Raw genomic sequence first — 22,005 nt, forward strand, 5'->3', positions numbered from 1 at the left:
AGCTTCAGCTAATGGCATCCGAATGGATGATCAGGACAACGGTTGATTAACTTTGGTCGATGGCATCCGAAGTGGATGACCGAGGTAAGTGAATGGTTAACCTCAGCAAATAATGCCTTAAGAGGATAGCCGGGTTTAAGATTATGGTTGATTGCAAGAATTGGTGCATCTATATGTACTACAAGTTGTTTATACCTACATGAAGAAACTATAAATGTCACACTTCAATCATGAGATAATGTTAATGCTTCCTTAAACTGCCAGACCGTTTAATTATCATTATTATTATTGAGTAAATGCATTCTCTTAAATGTTTTGTACTACAGTAGGGATGTCACACCAATGAGGTGCTTAGGAAACCCAATACACAGGAACCTACTTTTGCAAGGAATCATGTAGTTGTATTCTAAATCACGATGTATTTTGTATGAATCAATATACTGAACATATAACTTTTACTAGATCCTTTTCCTTAAATTTGTGACGACTATTAGTATGATAGGAATGCAAACTCATGTCTATATATGTATATTTTTAATGTGAACTTCTAATCATGTAAACATAATATTCTGTGTTTATAAGATTCACTTTTAAATGAAATGTTGATTGTTATTGATGTATGGATTGTATCTTGATGATGTAAGGGAACAGGTTCGCCGGTTACCGACATGATGAGTGTCAAGTGCAAAAAAAAATTACCGTTGTTTTGGGCTTGAAAAGTCGGGTTGTTCTAGTTCCATATGGTTTGCGCTGGCATGAAACCGAATGGAGTTAACGAAGAACAGGTTAAGTTGAAAGGTTTCCCTTTCTCTTTAAAAAGGGTAGCAAAGGCATGCCTTTTCTCTATTCTCCCAGGTTCCATTAGGACTTGGAATGCCATGAAGAAGATATTCTTTGAGAAGTATTTCCCAGCATCTCAAGTTGCCAACAAAAGGAAAGAAATATGTGGGATTTGGAAATCTCATGGAAAAACACTCTCCGAGTATTGGGAAAGATTTGAGCAACTGTGAATTCAATACCCTCACCATCAGATACCTGATCAATTCCTCATTCAATATTTCTATGAAGGACTGATGTCTATTGTTCGTAGTGTCATTGATGTGGCAAGTGGAGGGGCATTGGTAGAGAAGACACCCGAGGCTACATGCCAATTGATCTCAAACATGGCAGGCAACTCGAAACAGTTTGGCACCCATGGAGACCTCTCAAACAAACGAGTAAATGAGGTAAGTATTTCTAACCTTAAAAATAAAGTTAATGATCTTACTTCTCTTATACGTTCTTTGGCTTGTGGAAATGTACAGCAGCTGAAAATTTATAGCATATGTTCCTTACAAGGACATACCTTGGATATATGCCCAACAATACAAGAAGATTACATTGAACAAGTTCATACAGTTGATGGAGGATTCAACGGACAGCCCCAGCATAAATATGATCCCTTTTCCAACACATATGATCCCAGATGGAGAGATCATCCAAACTTATGCTATTAAAACCCACCTTAACAAGGCAATTAAGGTCGACAGTTCCATCCCTGTGGATTTCAGCCCCGGCATAATTATTATGCGAGACAGCCCCTTCCATTCACAAACTCCAATGTTATGGGTTCTTCATTAAGTGATGCTCTTTATGAGATGATGAAGACATTAGCTTCTAATACAATGACCTTGCAACAAAAAATCATAAGATGATTAAGACATTGGCTTGTGGAAATGTACAACATCTAAAAATTTTTAACTGCGGAAATTGGGTCAAGGATTCACAATTTAGAGAAGCAAATAGGGCAAATGGCTTTAAGTGTGGGGAATTTGGAAGCACACATGAATGGAAAATTGTCCTCCCAAGCATTAAATCCAAAAGAGAATTTTAATGCGATCATGTAACAACCCTGATTTCCCACATCCTTTTTAGCGATACATTAGAAATTTTTAGGTAAATTTTTTTTTATATATATATACCGGTTCCACCAAATTTCTACTAAAATTTCGGCAGAGTCTCCTCTATAATAGGAGGTCCCAAGTTATCGACAAAACCATATTACACTTCCAATTTTAATTGACATCCTGATCCAATCATCCTGGATCTCAACCCAACTCAACATTATCAACACAACACATGTTATTCAATAACGTCATATAATGTAATTCAAGTTAAAGATTCGATTTCCAACTCTAAACATGCATGGTTAAATAGGTACTTAAAGTTACAAACATTAAATTAAAGTCATACATTCAAATTTACAAATTAATATTACATTTCAAGTTTTAGGATATAAGACTCTTAATTTACAAATAATTACATGGTCAAAAGCAAAAGGTAACTAAACCAATATCATTCCGGACGCGACCTTGATAGACCTGAAAATACAAATTAACGTGTACACATAAATATAAAAAGGTAGTAACAAACAATAACAATGATAGGTAATAATCTTCACTTTTGAGACATAAAATTAGGTATAAACCTCTTTTACAACATGCATTTTCAATCTATTACCAATATCCATCTAATATCCTTTCCCATTTGTTGAGAATAATTTCATCTTGGAAATCTCAACACAACTTAATGATTTTCGAACACCATCTCCTTATAAATCAATCCTCTCTTTATACCAAGACATTTCTCTCTTGCTATCATTAGCTTATCTCATTCCTTTGGAATAACTAATTACTATTTTCCCTTTTATTTTCTAGAAAGTAATCGCCGACACTAATAAATCTCATTAATATCATTAGTCTTTTAATATTGGGATAGACTAATCACTTACATTCACGTACCGATATTAACACAACCTATTAGTATCATTAACTATTCTTTTCTGGAGTATCAAATCTTATTCATATCTGATTTACCATCAAAGTTGTCGATGTCAAGAACCCTTGACACTGTCAGCCTCCTTACCTGGAGTAGCTAATCACATTATCCTAACCAATAGAGGTATACTGTTGCACATAAGGTACTCTTACTCATTTCAATATCATCGAAGCAATAAAACAATAAATTCTAAAATTTACCAATAAGTTTACTCAACTTAAAAAGACAAGGTGCGATACACGTGCTTCCTTCACATAAATTATTTAAACACAACGCATCATCAATATACATATATAAATCGAGCATCAATAATTTAATCATAATATTCCATTAATTTATCACCCTAAAGTCAGTACACTTCATTTTTGTTATTATACATCTAACTCAACAGTCAGTACAGTAGTGCCACTAACTCTATTCAAACCAGCTAGTCCACTATATTTTCCTTGACATAAACATTCACAATTACACAAGCACAAGTACATTTATAGAAAATACCATTTATTTAACTCTAACAAGTATTGTAAAAACAAAAGTTTGAGGTGTAAGACACCTACCTCATGCTATAACTCGCGCAAAAGTCCCATGCTACTGAACAGATTCTGCAATCTCTCATGTATCATTAAAGATACATATCAAATATGGCTCCACCATAATTGAAAATTCCATTCTAAAATTCATTTAAATTTAGAATCGCATGACACATGCATTCGCATATTTATTTATTTATTTCCTTTCTTTTCATGACTTGTTTTTCCAGGCTAAATATCTTTAAACATGACCTAACAATCTTATTTTATTTTATTTTATTTTATTTTTGTCTACACAATCCATCATGTACAGACTTAGTAACATCACACCCTTGCATTTATTCATAGCATTGAAACTAATTCATTTTCCTTATCAAACCAACTCTTGGCCGAATGACCTTATTTTTTATTTATTTATTTTCATGATGAGTTTTTCAATTCTTTTTCATAAGTCCACTTTACTTCATCTTAAGTAAATTTAACAACATATTTTCATCATAATTCCATGTACGCCTTAATTTAACCTTTTCCTCCCCTTTTATTATCCATTTGGACAACGTTAAAATTCCATAAAATGAAATTTTCCTCACATTAATCTATTATTTCAAACATAACACAATTCATTTGGCATTCAACAAACCACAATCCCATAAAAATCCCCATAACATTAGGTCAAATAAACTCAAGTTCAAGATTTCCATTTTTGGTTGGATTCCATATTATGATGAGAATTTGTATCTTTTTAAAATTCTTTCAATGACACTCTACCTAATTTTCTTTATACAAATATATGCATCCATACCTAATTTTCATAGAAAATGAATCAAAGTCTTATCTCCTTATTTCTTCTTCATTTGGCCGAATACCTTTATTCATGATGAGGGATGATTCCCTTTTTAATTATTCCAGATAAACATTTACCAATTCATTTCATATATATTCTAACCTCATTCAACTCAAATTCCATAGCAATTAAAACAATTAAGCTCATCCTCTCATTTATATGTGTAGGCCGAATCTTTGCATTAAATAGAGGATAAAGTTTTCTTTCAATTACCACTCGACCCAATCCTTTTTAATGCCTAAAAACATATATCCATTAAATCAACAAACTCAATGTCCCTTCATCCAAATTTCAAAACTTCCCTAACACATTTTACAACACAATTAATCTATAACAACACTAATAACAAGAACACATTTTACCATTACATCTTACATAAACTCTACACCCACACAATTCTAATTTCATCAAAACATGTAATTAAATCAAGCTTCCTAAATGTTTTACTAAGACTAGCAATAGATTCAAATAGCAACAACTCATCCACCTTTGATTATGTCCTTGAACCCAACAGTCAAAATATATATCATTGTGTTGTGTACAATATATCTCAAAATCAGAATAATCCAACGGTTGGATCTCCATAAATCTGAATAAAACCGAACTAACCTGAAAATAGACGAGCTACTGTTCAACACCAACCAAACCTTGCCAGAGAGTGAGTTTCCGATCTCCACTGTCCAGAATGAAGGCCACATCTAGGCGCACCACATATCCAAAAATAGGCACGATCCAACGGTGGAAGAGAGAGAAATCGGCCGGCGACCAAAACTGCCCTGCAGGTATATTCCCTTTTGTTTTCCAGGACCCTTCCGATGATGATTGCTGCTCAATGGATTATGTTACTTCAAATCCCTCCGGTCAGTTAATAGAGGAGTGTGAGAAGAACAATATATCCAAAAATCAACATGATCCAACGATGTGTTCCAGAGAGATGGCCACCGAAGCGTTATGGGTTCATCCAAATCCTGCACCTCTCTCTAACCGAATTCTCTATTGTCTCTCACCCCTTTTCGTTTTTCTTTCTCTTTTTTTTTTTTCTTATTTAATCTGGTGGCCTTTTGCTGTTTTTAAAGGCATCATTGTTTTCCTAATTACATTTATGTCCCTCATTTATGTATTTATATATTATTTCTTCTCTCTCTCTCTTTTTTTTTTTCATGGAAACCATCCGGATTGTTTCTGTTTAAATCATTAGTCTTTACCAAAATCCTATTGGGATAATATCTTTCACCAATGTAGGAAAACATATTAATAGACTTCATGCAAAATTTCATCCCAATCCGACGATTGGCTTGAGAGCTCTGCTTTCTAATGTAAAATTGGTCAGTTTATGACTTTTCATCAACTATCCAAATTTTCTTGTTCAATCTTCACATAAAATAATATGAATTATCCTTCTAAACCTTTAAGGTCATTTTATTATTTTGGAATATATTCATTTTGTCATTTCTCTCATTATTTTATTCATCAAAACACGTTATCAGTTTCTCTGTCTTTATGAATTCTAAAACAAAATTCATTTTATGGAGGTCATCCCCTCCATTATATATCACTTTCAGTCTTACGTTTACATGGCAGGTTATACATTCGCATATTTAAATCATAAATTTTCTAGGGTTTCACAGATCATGTTGCGAAGTGGGAAAGAACTTGAAAGGAAAAGGTAGAAACAAATTCAGATGGAGGAAGAAGAAGAGATAGAAACCGAATTGAGTACAAATTAGAAACACCCTCCTTCACCACAAACTGAAACAACGACCAACACTCCAAAGGTAACTCCTCACTCAATGAATTCCAGTTTTAAAACAATTCCACCCTTTCCTGTGATTTCTTATAGGTCAAAGAAAGAGGACAAATAAAAAGAGATTTTAGAGGTTTTCAAGAAAGTAAAACTCAACATTCATTTGCTTGATGCTATCAAGCAAATTCCCAAGTATGCCAAATTCTTGAAGGAGTTGTGTACTACCAAAAGAGCTTTCAAACTAAAAGGTTATGAAATGGTAAGTATGGGTGAAGTTGTATTAGCTGTTATACAAAAGAATATGCCTTTGAAGCAAAAAGACCTAGGTGTGTTTACTATCCCATGTGTTATTGGTAATGCTAGTTTTAAAAGGGCTTTATGCGAATTAAGTGCATCTATTAGTGTTTTTTTTCTAAACAAGTTTATGATTCTCTTAGTCTGGAGCCTTTGAATAAAACTAGCATTGTAATACAACTTGCGATCTCATATGGTGAGATTTTACCTTTGGTTAAAGGAAATCACTAAATGGGATTTCAGGTTGACCGGGCTACATACTGATTTTTGTTATAATTAAAGAAGATTAAAAGATGGGATCTCAGGTTGACCGAGCCACCAACACAGATTTTTGCTTTGGTTAAACGGAATTGCCAGATGAGATTTCATGTTGATCGAGCTACACATATATTTTTGTTTTAGTTAAAAGAGATTGCCTAATGGGATCTCAGGTTAAGCAAGCCACCAACACAGATTTTAGTTCTGGTTAAAAAGATTCACCAGATTGAAATTTCAAGTTAACCCAACCAAAGATAGAGATTTAGGGGATTGCCAGATTGAGATCTTAGAATAACCAAGTTGTACATAGTTTTGATCATAGTTTTTGGTTGAAGGGGATTGCTACAAAGATAGAGTTTTAGATCAACTGAGCTAAAATCTTTGAGAAGTTTAGTTTCGAAGAACACTTTGTTTGTCTTTATGAACTTACTACGCAAAGTACTTAACCAGTCTTTGCTCCATAAGTATTGTAAAGAGGGGGCATTTGTTGTTACCCATTTTAGGGCTTCACATAAAAATAAAAAGAAGAGAAAAGGAAAAAAAATTAAAAAACATTGTTGGAAAAAAACCAAAAAATATATAGTAGTAAGAAGAAGACATAGGGGTGCCCAAAAAATGGTCAAAGATTGGTTGAGGAAATCCAAAAATACAAAGATTGAAATTTGATAGCATATTTTTTACTGATGGAGGCCCTATTGATAAAGAAAATTCAATTTAAGGAAGAAAAGTCTAAAATCAGATGTTTAAGGACTTAATTAAATTTTGTTAAAAGATTAACTGAGTTTATGAAGGGTTTGGTTGCAAGAAAAATTAATTTTAAAGTCAATTTATACTTTAATTGAAAGAAATTAAAGTTTGGGGGTCGAATTATAATTTTTAAGAGTTAAATTTGTCAAATCAAGGGCTTAATTACATCAATATTGAAGTTTAATGGGCAATTAAGGGCTTGATCAAAGAAATCCAAAACTAAGGACTAAATTGGAAAAGGCATTTAAATATAAGGGCTGAAATTGACCAAATCAGGGGCCAAATTATGAAATTGAAAGTTTATTAATCAATTAAGGGTCAAAATGCACAAATTTAAAACCAGAGATCAAAATGAAAAGGTGGTCAACTTCAGGGCTGACTTTTGGATTTGGCACGGATGCAATTGAATTGATTCTTAAAATCAAAATCTCAATTAAGGAGTTGATTGAATAAATCAAATTTTGAGGATTGATTTGGAAACAGACATTTTTTGGTGCCTTTTTCTTTTAAATGAAACAACACGTTTTAAACAAAACGACATTGTTGCATTCACTATTCATTAAAAAAAAAAAAGCTTAAAACGGTGTCATTTTGATGACAATATACATCTTCTTCTTCCCCTGGATGTGCTGCAGTGTCTTGTCTGCCCCCCCTAAAAAAAAATTAACACAACCCACACCCATGGCCTAAAACTAAATGAGAAAATAGAGGGGACAAACCCTGCAGGCAACCTTAAGGTGGTTGCCCAGCCACCTACCCATTTAGCGTGATTGGATGAGAGAATGAAAAGAAGATGAAAAAACAAAGAAAAAAAAGGGAGGAAAGAGACCAAAACAAAAGAGAAAAGAAAAGAAAGAAAAACAGGGAAAAATAGAGAGTGGAAAAGAGAATAAAAGAACGAAACAATAGGGGAGGAGAAGACCAAAAAAGGTAGAACGAAAAGAAAAACAAAAAATAGAGAGGGAAAGAAGGGGTGGAAGGAAAAGAACAAGAAAAAAAAAAATCGTAGACAAAGAAGACAGATGCAAAATAGAAACAAGAGAGGAGGAAGAATAGAAACAAAAACAAAAAAGAGAAAGAAAAAAAAGAAACATGTGCCTTTGTATAGGGTAGAAAAACAACAACAACCACCACCAGTCTTTTCTCATTGCCACCACAACAGTGCCACTATGAGCCACCATCAACAACAACACCATTATTGCCAAGTCAGCCTCTCCTCTTTCTTCTTCTTCTTCTTCTTCTTCTTTGATTGTTCTACTATTCTGCAAGTGAACAATGGAGAGTGAATTAATTCACTCTCCATGATAAACGTTGCATGAGAACAGTGGAGAGTTTCTCCACTGGTCACTAAGTTGGACCAGTTCCGACCCAGACCAAAATGGTTGCGTCGAGTCTAGCCCAATCTCATAAAAAAAAAAAAAAAAAGAGAGAGAGAAGGAACATCTATTAGGTTGACATCAGCCCAACCCCTTGTCTTAGGTCGATGTTGGCCCAACTCTTTTAGCCGACCTCAGCCAATTTCTTTTGGGCCTATTTCGGCTCATCCAATATGGGCTTAGCCCATATAGTTGGGCAGACCCATCTCCATTATATATTTATCATATGAATATTATATAATATAATATTATATATTAAATATATAAAAAAAAACAAAAAATTCAAAAATCCTTTCAAAACATTTGTGGTTTTCTTGCGTATTTTCTACCAATTTTGCTTAATATTAAGTTTGTATTTTTATACTGTAAAGATACAAATCCAGTATTAAAATACTTGTTTTCTCTAAAATGTTGCAAAAAAAATTATATAGAAAGAACAATAAAAAAATCTTGTTTTCATGCATACATTCCAGTCTCTTAAAAATATAAGAAATTTCATATCTTATTTTCATACAAAATAAAAATTCAAAAAATTATATATTGGCATGCATTTTTTTGCTTTAATAACCAATTTATTAAAGATATGAGAACTAGGTCCATATTTCAAAAATACCAAAAAAAAATTATTTTATTTTATTTTAGTATCTAGGATTATGAACTTTTAAGTAAGATGTTTTCCTAATATTAAAAAAGATAATTTTTTTATTGACATTAGAACGGTTAGGTTTTTACCCAATAAGATAGGGATCTCCTTATTGACAAGGAGTTGTCTTCTACCTTAAATAACCCAACAATCACACAACTAGTTTAAATATTAGACAATTAAATAATGCAGCTTACATTAGGTAAGACATTAGGGGTACTAATACCTTCCATTTACATAACTAGTCCCCGTGCTCGATCTCTGAAACTTGCTAGAGTTTTCAGTGATCAAAATACTAGGTGGTGATTCTCATTCCCTCTTTCCACTAATAAAGGGCAAGAATTCCTTCTCCTGTCTATTTTCCCACACAATATGCACTTGGATTATACCGAAAGGACATTCGATGCGACGTCGCACACATGTGACATCCCCAAAGGTGAAATAATGGTACTCGAGGTTCCAAAAATGCAAAAGAGCTTTAAAGGCTGAATTTTGGATGGGCACATTTGTGATTTCCACCAATCTCCCAATTTTTTTAGAATATTCATCTTTGTGGATATTTCTTACATATGAGAAGAGCTTTTTAGGACGGAGCCACTTATGTTTTACATGGGTGAGAACTTGTTGTCATTTAGTCTCAGGTGATTCCCTTCTAATAGCTGCAGGGATTCAGATTGCAACTTGTATTCGATAAAAGTTATTTTCTTAATGGAGGCCATGCTATCAGTTTGGAATCCTGCAAGGCAAGATGCTCAGGGTTAAGTATGTCTTAATGCAACAAGGTTTATTTAAAAGAGATCCATCTTGTGGATAGATTATAGTTTCTCTATATGAGATAAGAAAAGGCACTATCTAAGCTTATAAGAGTCTCTTGTTGTCCTAGTGATCACCCTTTTGAAGGCAATATAGGGGTTCAGTAGGTAGTGGAATGTCTTATATACCAATTACTACTAGTCCAAACACTCAGTAAAGAGTTTGATGGTTTCGCACAAGGTTGTTAAAAACGTATTTTTAACACGGCACGACAAATACAAACTAAACTCGGATCATAAAAACGGATCGTAAAATCGTAAGGAATTTTTTTTATATATATAGTTCAAACTTCAAACACCTTAAAATACATAGTTCAAATAAAAATTCATATATAATTTAAAGTATCTTAAAATACATGATTCAAATAAAAATTTATACATAATTCAAGCATAAAATAAAATAAAAAATAATTGCAGTCATAACAGAAAAATAGAGAAAAAAACACACATTTTATTTTGGGCCACTTTTTTTTTTCCTGGTTTAAATACTTTGCGGTCAAGTTCAAAATTTCAAATGTTATCAGCAAGTTCTATATATGCCCTTGAGGATGTCAAGGAAGGAGTTCACTTTTTATGACAATTTGATCGAAGAGAACCTGGAAATTACATAAAGAAACAACTAAAATGAAAAATAGCAATTGATAAGATCCATTTGTTATCTTTTTATTTATCAACAGTTAAAAGAAATTAATAAGACGTGTAATATTAAAAGAAAAAAACAATAAACATGAAATTCTTGATTGCATTTTAATCACCTGCAGGTCAATCTAATCAATGTAGAAGGAGAGACTGCTTTTTTTCATTATAATATCCCAAATAGATAGCACAGCAGTACGTAATTATTGACATGTCAGGATATACGAGTACAATTTTCAACATTGAACGGCTATATATTTTCACAGATCTCGATATCAAAACAAAAGTGGCGCAAAATTTCTTCCTATGTTGAAATCGTAAAATCGGTATTAAAATCGTGATTTTATCTGATTTTATTTGATTTTATCGATTTTATCCAATTTAACCTGATTTCATCTATTTTTGATTTTTTCAAACGATTCAGCACGTAAAGCATGTTTTGACTCGTAAAATCATACGATTTTACGAGCCAAAACGCGATTTTAACAACCTTGGTTTCGCAAACATAAACCTTGATTGAAAGTCATAAGGTAAGCCTTTAGACCCCCACCTAACATGAAGTTTCACATGTATCTTTAAGTAGTGAAAGATGTATGAAATGTGTGTTTACATTTAATATCTATGCATGCATAGGCTAAAAACATGTTATGCATAAATAGAAATGAACCAAACAAAACAAAGTATGGACATTTAAACACATTGCAAATATATAAACCACATAAAACACAAAGCTCGGTCCAAAACTGTAAAAAAAAAATATGTTCCCAATGGAGTCATCATTCTATCGCACATTGGTGAAAGGCAGGGAATTAGAAAGGGGTCGTTTGGAATCGCTACCTAGTTGTTTGGTTCAGGGTCACTAGGAAACCCAATTATATTGGTCTTATCGTAGATTCAAGGGTAAGGGACTAGTTGTGACTAGGAAAGATATTAACACCCCTAGCGCACTCTACATGAGGTAAGATGCTTCATGATTTGATATGGTTAGGTTTTGATGGTTTTCTAGTTGATGGTCTAGGATGAAGATTTACTTGTATGAATAAATCTAGTGTTTAAGAATTTATTATGGACTAGTGTACCCAAATAAATTCTTAGGAGAAAGTTCTTAGTAATTTGTGTGTTATGGTGAAAAATACTCTCAATTAAAATTGATGAATATTTACAATAATTCTGAAAATTTTATGGTCAACTCTAATATTTTAAATAATAGTCTCCCTTGTAAGTCCACCATTCTATACCAGGATTTTTAACCATTAATTCTCATAAATTAAAAAAATAATTTATTGAAATATTGGCCAAATTCTCATGAATTTAATAAACTAGTTATTAAATCGTAAAATGCATGCAAATATGCATTTTGAATTTTCGTATGAAAATACTATGCAATATGATTTTCTTTATATTTTTGAGACACTTGGCCATATGCAACATAAATGATTATTTTATTGTTTTTTCTTCTTTTTTTCTTTTTTTTCCTAGAAGTCTTAAGAAAAGTTTATGAAAAAAAGAAAAAAAAGGACGGAAATAGAAAAGCAAAAGGGCTTTATATATATATATATATATTATATATATATATATATATATATATAATATATATATATTTTTTTTTTTTTTTTCTTCTTTTTTTAGGGGAACCCGGTCAACTCAAAATGGTGGACTCGGTTAGGGTTGAACCAATTAGGTTGACTTGATTGGGGTTGACCTCGTTGGGTTGGCTCGATTGAGTCAACCTAGAAACAGACCAAAAGAAAGAAAGGAAACGAAAACATATCAAAAAGATGAAAAACACAAAAACTTAAAAGTTTTTGAACATAAACGAATCAAAACAGAAAAAAACAAAAGCAAACAAAGAATGTTCTTCGTCTTCCCTCAAAATCTAATGCTCAATCTAGAGCGGATTTTGAACAAAAAAAAGGCATATCAAAAATCTGACCAAGAAACAAAACATTGCTAGTTTTTTCCTATTACATGATTTTGCCCAAAAAGGATTTCAGTTTGAAAACAGAAATCCTAAGATTAAACCTCTTAAAAACTTTTATCGATGTTAGAAATTCCTAAATTGTTTATCAAAAATGAAAGGTGAGCCTATTTGAAACAGAAATTAAACCAAGCAGGATTCGGGGCTAGCATTTAAGGCAAGATTCAACGGATGAATCTGCCTTAAATGCAGAAAAGCTATCCAAAAAATTGGCAGCTTATAAAGCACCTAGAAATGTCATTTATAGGCTCAAAAGTGTGCCCTTCCTATCCCCACAAACTAACCTATTGATATGGAACAAGGTTAAGGCTAAAGATACAACAAAATAACATGAAAACTAAAAAAAAAATATTGATTCCCAAACTAAAAAAACTATTAACTTAAAATTGTAGAAGGGTTTCACATGAAAGGCTTCAAAATCTAAGCATTTTCACTTCAAATGGTCAGGTTTTGTACTTATAAGTAGGGGCTATCCTTTCATCAATAGAAGGTGCCCCTACCCTTTTGTTGCCATCTTTGGCAAGCTCTAGATCCAAGTTTAACATAAAAAAAAATGACAGGAGAGTAATCAAAAATATTTCATGGCCATCAAAACTCAGTATTGAAAACACAAGAAAGATCCAGCAGACCTCATGGACTCCATTTTCAAGGTAAGAAAGTGTATACCTTCCTGGTTTCTAAAATTTGAATCTGAACTGGTTCTAGGTATTGCCTCCCTTTCTTCTTGTTTTCAAACCTCCTTAGATCAAAATTGAAGCTTGGGAAATGTTTTGGACAGGACCCTTTCCATTTAGCCTAAGTTTCTTTTCTCTTATCTCTTCTTTTCTCTCTCTCCATCTCTCTCTATTTTTCTTCAGTTTTCTTAAACCTAACTAGTTTTGCCATCGAGGGTGCTGATTTTGGGTGTAGGTAGTTTTGTAAGGTGCTTGGGGACCAATGTGAGTGTTTTCTAACATTGGATCCTGAGAGAAAGGTTTTAAACCCTTGATATGATCCTTCTAGAGGTTTCTAAATGGGAACCAACGAGAAGGTTGGGTGCTCTTTTGCAACTGACTAACCCTATCAACAATTACTAGGTTGGCTACATCCAAGACTTCGTTGGAGCATTTCTGATGTTAATGTCGCCTGAGACCACCTAAACTTGGTAGAGGGGGTGCATGCCTTTCGACCAAACTCACTCTTGCTTGATTTGAAGGTCTATAACTCTATAGTCGATCAGCTAAAAGTGTCCACTCAAATAGCATAATGTCTAACACTGTGTTTTTGGCTGACTAAGGATAAGATGTTGTGGAGATCCATGGAGAAAATGGGACGTAAACATTTGATATTATGGACATGGGATTTTAGAGAGAGTGTTTTTTTAGTCGAATGATGGTGGTTTCATCCTTGGAGGTGGTTGGAAATGCCGCATTCAGTCATCTGAAAGTGCCCTATTAACTAGCTCAAAGCCAAAGAAGAAAAAGCACAGTACCTTGAACAATGTCGTTTTGGCTAATTTGTAGATAAGGGTTTCCTTTTGATTTGGGGTCTATCAATGTTCAAAGCAGTCCTTCATCTCCTGATTTCTTTCTATTTTATCTTTAATTTCCCTCTTTCTTTCTAATTTCATACAATTGTATTCCTGTCAACTTCATTTGTCACCCCCAAATTCAAGTGCCTTTTACAAAATGGTCCTTAGTTTTTAAATTATTCAACTATCCCCCTAAATGACCATTAAACTTCCAATTTTTTTATTTAACCCCTGATTTCTCACTGATTTAGATCCTCAAGTTGTGCAAGTTTTGCAAGTTGATCCTTGACTCATAGAAAGTTCAATTAAGCTCCTATTTTGTCACCAAATTTTAATTTTATGCAATTAAACCCCTAATTTGACTAAATTAGACTTTTCAAACTTTCAATTGAGTCCCTAACAAAATTGACCTCCAAGTTACTCTTCTTTGTGATTACCCTCCATTAAATAGATAAACTTCTATAAAAACAGAGTCTTTAAAATCAAAAGAAGATATTTCTACAATTTTATTTTTTAAATATAGGTAGCAACAGTCTCTATATATTGAATAATCATCTGCCTTCTATGTCTTTTTTTTAAAAAAAAATATACAAGGAAATTCTTAATTTTGACAAGGTTATTTCTTGTTATTGAGTAAATGATGTATGCATATATATATAGACACACACACATATAATTTTTGCGGTTATGGTTTAAAAATATAAATTTAAAATAAATTTCAAAAAAGAATTTTTAATAAAATTTATAAAAAAATGATATATTGATTAACCAACCACTGTTATTATTGAAATACAATGCAAAAGCTCAATACACCAATAAACAAAATCCAAGAGGTGTTTATAACTTATAACTGAAGTTGCCTTTCCATTTATTGTGCCCCTTTCAAATGAATTTGTCATTTTGTGAAAAGTTTCAAGTCGAAACTTTGAAAGAAGTGCGAGGTCAACTACTCCTTGCCTTCTTTTATACTTGTGTTAGTACAAACAAACAGGATTGACCTTGCCGCTCTTCTCAAGGGCACTTTGCCAAGTCTGAGCACCCAGAATTCTTTACCTACTGTTTTATTACACAGCAAAACAACAATTAACAATTCAACTGGCTTAGTTCTATAGTGATTGATATATTCCATAGAGGAATAAGGTAGTCTCTCATTGTCCGCAAGAAAATTGAAGCAAAATCACTGTCCTATACAATATTAAGGAACATTAAGTTGTTTAATCAAACTGACAGCACGCGTCCACTTCTGTTCCGTTCCCTTGAGTGGAGGCAAGACATGTGAATTTGTCAGAGTCCAAAAATAAGATGTCACGGTTTTGATTCCAAAGTAGCTCACAATTGAGTACAGATGTAATGATCACATGAATACTTGCATTTTTTGGACCTAGGTGGAGAGTCGGAGTCCTATAAATGTTTGCGAAGAAATTATTGTCTTCAACAAAAGAGTGACAAACAGCTGTGATTACACATGGATAAATATAGAGCTGCACCTAAAATTCAAAATCATGGCAAAAGCAAGCACTCAATAGCCTTTATCTAGAATTATGTTGCTTCCTTCAACACTTCATCAATATGTTTAGAAAGGGAAAATCTAGAGACAAATTAGAAAAGCAAAAGAGCAAGAGAGAGAGTGAGTATGTCACTCTTACAAGTATATTGAACTTCCTAAAAGGGAAAAAGGAGTACACAAGACCCTGTTTTTTTCCATTTCGAAAGTATATAACCATCAGAATACATGACTGAGGATCTAATAAACCTGCTTAGGATAAATTATTCCCTATTTCTTCTATTGCATTTCCCCATATGAACCTCCCTACAAACATCCCATAAAACCTGCTGTACAACAAACAACGCACAAGGAAAAACCCAGAAAAAATTGAAACCAAAAAAGAAGACTAGGGAGAAACGAAAATCTTGAGTTTCCACTGAAAACTAGTCACAGCAAATGGGGCAGCGTATTAGTCCATTCTCATTGCAATCAGGGCAACGCTGAAACCCATATTCACCAGTCTCTTCTCCTTCTTCTAACTCTTCCTGTTCTTCATCATCACCTTCATAATATATCTTACAACTCCCTGAACATGTCTCACAAGGCACAAACCTGATATCCCCACAAGTTTCACAAGCCTCTCCAACCCCACCTCCACCACCATCACCCAACATTTCACATCCTTCAACCAGTTTCTCTAATTGTCTTTCCTCGTGCATTCGCCGAATTTCCTCTGCTCCGCCAACGTATTTTCTCCCAATAAACACTCTTGGTAACCCTCCCCCACTAAACCCTTCTCCCATTAGCTCTCTCAACTCCTCCTTGAACCCTGAATGCATTGATACATCTCGTTCATCAACGCGGACTCCTAAGCTTTTTAATATCAACCTCACATGGCAACAAGCCTCGTATGTTTTGCGCACCCCTCGCAAGCTTGTAAAATAAACAACTAACTTATCCTTACTGCGCTCACAATCTTTTGCAACAAAATTTACCTTTACAACATCATTCACAAGCAATGACGAATCATCCCTTGCAAAATGAGGCCGTTTCTCGCTATCTATTGGCTTAATGTAAAATGAATGTGTGGGAGAGACCTCTGCAGGATCGAATTCCGGACACTTGGAATTAGCATCCTCATCTGCAACTTGAAGCCACCCAGGCGTGTTATTATCAGGAGACAATGTGCCATTCGGCTGCAAATTCATTTTGGGACTATCAGGTATTGATCTTGGATCACGAGAAACATCAAAAGAGAAACTGCGAAACCGATGAGACAAATGAGGAGTCATCATATCTTCAAGCCCTGCCATCAATTCCCAAGTATTGATAGTTTCTGGCTCTCCAGGTGATGTCATAATTGGAGTCCTTGGAACAACTTTTGGGATTTTTTCTTGGATCATACTAGACCAAGGCTCCGTTTGTTTGCAGGAAAGTGGTTTCCTTTTGGAAAGTGAATTCCGAGGAAAGTGAATTCCTGGAAAGTGAATTCCGGAAAAGTATTTTCCGATGTTTGGTAGTGTTATGGAAAATGAACTGGAAAATACTTTCCAGTGTTTGGTTGTGTTATGGAAAATGAACTGGAAAATAATTTAATAATGAATTAATTTTTTTTCAAGTTTATCTAATATATATAAAATATTTAATATAAAATATTTAATCACTTACAATTGTCATAACCCAATTTTGACCTTTTTTATTTTTATTATTTAAAAAAAATGATAAAAAATAAAAATGAAAATAAAATAAATGAAGGATGAATTAAAATTTGGGTTAAGGGCAACATGATTGGAAGTTTAAAGATTTAATTAAACTCTTGACTAGTTTAATTAATTAAATCAAGGGTTTAATTGGAAATTGATTTAATTAAATTTTAGATTATTTTAATTAATGAAATCAAGAGTTTAATTGAATAATTAAGAACTTAATTAAACTTTGATTTAATCAAAAACCCAGGACTTAAATAAAATAAACCAAGAGAACCGGCTTCGTCTTCATCTTTAGGAGCAGCAGACCACACCTTTGCATTTTAATTCACTGCTACAGTAGCAGTGAATTATAATTCGCTGCTACAGTAGCAGTGAAACTGTAGAAGTGAATTATAATTCGCTGCTACAGTAGCAGTGAATTATAATTCGCTGCTACAGTAGCAGTGAATTATAATTCACTTGCACGCCAAAGGAAAGTGTTTTCCTTTCTTTAACCGAAGGAAAACACTTTCCTTTCTCAAAGCAGTGATGTTATGTTGACTGGAATTAAGTTTCCGTTGACTTACTGTTTCAGCTTGTTACCAAACATGGGAAAGTAAGGAAAACGAATTCCAGGAATTCGTTTTCCTTGAAACAAACAGAGCACAAGTCTTGGCCTCAATTAGTCCCATCGAAAACTCCTCCTTGCTATTCAATTCTTTACTATCCTTCACAAACCCATTTGATTCATCAAAATCACTAACATTCTTCCTTTGATCATCGCCTTTCACAGCAACATCAACAGTACCATTCTGATTCTGATTCGCAGAATCAAGCGCGAGTGTACCTAATGTGGTGGAGGTGAGTGCCACCACATGGTAGCTATCGCCTTTTTGTTGTGGTGGATGAACAACATGCATTGAATAGCTTCGAGGCACCGGTGAATACGGTGTCTGGCAATGCTTGCATCGCTTTTGTTTAGAACTTGCGCAACCCATTCCTTCTTTTCACAATTCAAATCAATTGAATATCAAAACAAGCAAAAGTCAAAAAATAAATGACAAGAGAACTAGTAAAACAAACATCCCCCTGTCTGGAGGATGAGTTGGATTGGAAGGTCTATTTGGTAGAGATTCTGATGATAAAATAATAAAAAAAAGAAAAGAAAAGGAGGATTATGAAGAGATTAAATGATTAAGAAATTGCTTAAAGTTGAAGAGAGAATCAGAAAGAAGCTTCTTTTCAGTTTCTAGTTTGTGACAGAGGAGAAGAAGAATAGTAATAGTAATAATAGATTATCACCCGCATTTATCTATTTCGTAAATAAGGAAAAACTGCAAAAGACAAGCTTCATCAAAACACGTTAAACAAAATGAAAAACATCAAGAAACAAGAAACTTCCTAGATGGGGTTTATTAATTGATGATTAAGAAAACAAACCCAGTTTTAATCAAAGAAAGACTTGTAGGGATGGAAATTAAGGTATGATCCCCTTAATAAAACCAAAAGTTTGGAACCTTGAAGAAATGCTGGAGATTGGAAAACGAATTTAATTCTGTTACGGAGAAAGAAGGTAAATTTAACGGGGGAAGGAGAATTTTTTTTTTTTTTTTTGGATTTAGATATCTGGGGGTTTCCAAAAATGAATGAAATGATTGGATAGAAGAAAAGAAAGGGAGATTATGGATGGAACGATGGAAAGGAAAGGAAGAATGAAAGAAGAAATTTGAATTCTTCAAAGTCAAAATCGAAAGGCGCATAGCTTTATTCTTACAAGCAATTTTTCTCTTTCTAGAATTTAAAAGGGTAGTAGGATAGGAAGTGAAGAAGTTAGTTTTGAAGGTTTTGTTGCTTTTAAACGTTTCTAGTTTTTGTTTGTTTGTTGTGTAGGAGGGAGAGGGGGAGAGAGAGAGTGTGAAATGAGGAAATTTGGAATTGTAGAAAGAATGGAATCGCCAAATGCGGGAATTATTGCTTGAATGTCTCTCCTCACCCACAAAATATACAGAGTGTTGACATCATAAAATTTTGAGAATGTCTTCTGCTGAGGAGAAAGATAGAAAATGGAATGGAAGCCTCCTTGTAAAGGTTGTTGAGGCCATGCCAGTTTCTCATTGGATCGTGTGATAATGAAGGGGCAAATATGATTGTGCGGCTAACCGCCAGTAAGAGAGCTTGGGATTTTTCATTTTGGCTTTGCAATATGCTAGTGTGGGTGATCAAGATTTAACCAGCCATGCTTTGACCAATCTAGGCCGGAACCAACTGGAATTTATTAAATGGAAAAACCATTACGCCAACACAGCTTTTGTAGCCTAGATTATTAAGGGTTTTTTTTAAAAAAAAAAAAAAAAAAAGAAAGAAAGAAAAAAGAGTTATTTCTAATGTTAAAGAAATCCTTCCCTTTTTGTTTTCCCTTTATTAGCAATGAGATTACAATGAAGGTGAGATTTGAACTAAAGAGGTCTAGCAAGCTAAACCAAAGTAGACACGCCAAGAAAAAAATAGCATGTCAAATTAGAGACCGAGTCAACAATAAACACTGCAAATCTGTTTGATTCAATCCCTAATGATATGATTGCTAAAATTCTCAAAAACATCTTCCAACAATAACTAAAAGACTATAAAAATGTAAAAACAAAATAAAATAATCTAATTTCATTATAATATTTTACCTAAGATTTGATTAATATTGTAAAAATCATAATAAAAACTAAATAAACAAAACATCTACACAAGTGTGCCTTTAACATGTTATAGTTATACTACTAAATAGATTATTCACGTTACGCTACGGGCTATGTTAAATTTTTTCTAGCATAAAAAATTATGCTCAGATGATTATTAATTTGGGACCCAGGTCATTCATTAAGTTAGGAGTTACCTCGGGAGTAACGGTCGTTGTTCCAAGTTGTGCAAGGGAAGGATATTTCTTTTTTATGCTCAATTCAGTTTCTATCTCCACTCCTTCCTCCATCTCAATTTGTTTCAACCTTTGCTCTTCAAGTTCTTTCCCACTTCGCAGCGTGATCAAACTAACATTCTCTTTTGGATTCAATGCTTGGGAGGGCAACTTCCTATTGATTTGTGCCTCCAATTTCCCTACACTTGAAGCTACTTACCCCATTTACTTCTCTAAGTTGTGATTACTTGACCATGTTTCTTGTTGAAAAGACATGACATTTTGTTGCAAGGTTACAGTGTTAGAAGCCAAAGTTTTTATCATCTTATGAAGTTCATCACTAGATGACGACCCCATAACATTGAAGTTTGTGAATGGAGGGGGTTGTCTCGCTTGATAATTCTATTGGGGTTGAAATCCATGGGGATGGAACTGTCGGCCTTAATTGCCTTGTTAAGGTGAGTTCTCATAACATAATTTGGGATGATCTCTCCATTCAGGATTGTAGGTGCTGGAAAAGGGATCATATTTATGCTAAGGTTGTCCATTGAATACTACATCAACTGCATTAGCTTGTTCAATGTAATCTTCTTGCATTATTAGGTACATATCCAAAGCATGTCCTTGTAAAGAGGATATGCTACAAACTTTTTTTTAGACTAGTCTTGTTCAGAACATCGTTTCCCTATAGGAAACAAAAGGTCAATACCTAATTCTACTAAAAAAATTGTTATGAACAGCACCGCTTCTGTAAATGAACGGTACCTGATGCAATCATATGATTCGATAGTTTCACCCACATTTAACTAGTGTTTTACCTATGTTTTATATATAAAATGCCTTGATATTCTTTTTTTTATATATATGTTTTGAAGGCACCTTTGGATGAAATATGCAAAAAGGAGTAAATTTGAGGTAACTGACAAATTTGACCTTCAATTGATGTTTTGTGCAAAGCGTGAGCTCTAGAGGTCAAAATGAAGTGATTCCAGTGGCATTAAAAAGATAACATCCATACCTTTCTGGAAATCTAAGGAAAGAGGAAGAGCATGGAAATCGTAGCCTTCAAAGTCAAATCTCGCAATCTGTCAGTGTTGACCTTCAACCATTCCGACTTCAATATCTTGAGCTACAGAAGTCCAATTGATGCAAACTCAATTGTTTTGGATTCCTGACTCATATTCTTATCAACTCTCCAAATGCAACCAACAACGATGTCATATAAGGGAGATATGATTTTTCAAAGATGACAACTAAATTCTACCGGCAAACAGGTTTCGTGAAGAAACAGGTCCAAATTACTTTCCATATCATCTAAACTGAGATTCAAGTTTTTATTTCAGCAATTAAGCTCCTTTAAGCCAAAGCTTGAAGATTTCATGCAAGGCTATTTCTCTTTTTTTGGAAAAATAGTTATTGAAGTACTTAAATGTAAACTGTCTACTTAAGGGAGGACTATTTTGTAAAATAGAGACTAGGGTTTCCTAGGATATAAAAAGAATGAGAGAAGAGAAGGGAGAACAACCAGCCTACTCGAATCACCCTTCAATTAGCTGATAGGTCAATCAAGATTCCCAAGGGTATTATTGAGGATGTGTTGGTCCAAGTAGATAAATTCTACTTTCTTGTTGATTTTGTAGTGTTAGACACAGCACCTATTCAAGGTTTTAATGCTCCCATCCTAGTCATCTTAGGTAGACATTTCCTAGCTACTTCCAATGCTTTAATTAACTGTAGGAA

The 22,005-nt window shown here is 33.6% G+C and overlaps 1 protein-coding gene and 1 long non-coding RNA gene across 3 annotated transcripts; both read right to left on the reverse strand.

Moving 5' to 3' along the window:
• Positions 1-2,165: 2,165 nt before the first annotated feature.
• LOC118053593 (uncharacterized) lies at positions 2,166-5,208 on the reverse strand. Of its 2 annotated transcripts, none has more exons than XR_012169622.1 (2): positions 4,801-5,208; positions 2,166-2,360 (listed from the first exon to the last, which is right to left on the reverse strand). It is a non-coding gene; the product is annotated as an uncharacterized lncRNA (long non-coding RNA). The 2 variants fall into 2 exon arrangements; XR_004688401.2 differs by having other exon boundaries at positions 3,375-5,208.
• A 10,582-nt stretch (positions 5,209-15,790) lies between these two features.
• On the reverse strand, positions 15,791-19,623 carry LOC118053596 (uncharacterized protein At5g39865). Its single transcript, XM_035064910.2, has 2 exons — positions 18,034-19,623; positions 15,791-17,089 (listed from the first exon to the last, which is right to left on the reverse strand). The coding sequence occupies exons 1-2, from the start codon at positions 18,359-18,361 to the stop codon at positions 16,119-16,121; spliced, it is 1,299 nt and encodes a 432-aa protein (XP_034920801.1). The 5' UTR covers positions 18,362-19,623; the 3' UTR covers positions 15,791-16,118.
• Between the last annotated feature and the right edge of the window lie 2,382 nt (positions 19,624-22,005).

The sequence above is a fragment of the Populus alba genome, chromosome 4 (genome assembly GCF_005239225.2).
Source record: "Populus alba chromosome 4, ASM523922v2, whole genome shotgun sequence".
Lineage (NCBI taxonomy): Eukaryota > Viridiplantae > Streptophyta > Magnoliopsida > Malpighiales > Salicaceae > Populus > Populus alba.

Bases quoted from the DNA above. Each gene is read 5' to 3' on its own strand.
- LOC118053596 (XM_035064910.2), bottom strand. From the start codon at position 18,361: ATGGGTTGCGCAAGTTCTAAACAAAAGCGATGCAAGCATTGCCAGACA. The intron at 17,090-18,033 runs CTTGTGCTCTGT...AACAAACGGAGC, and splicing joins GGGACTAATTGAGGCCAAGA to CTTGGTCTAGTATGATCCAA.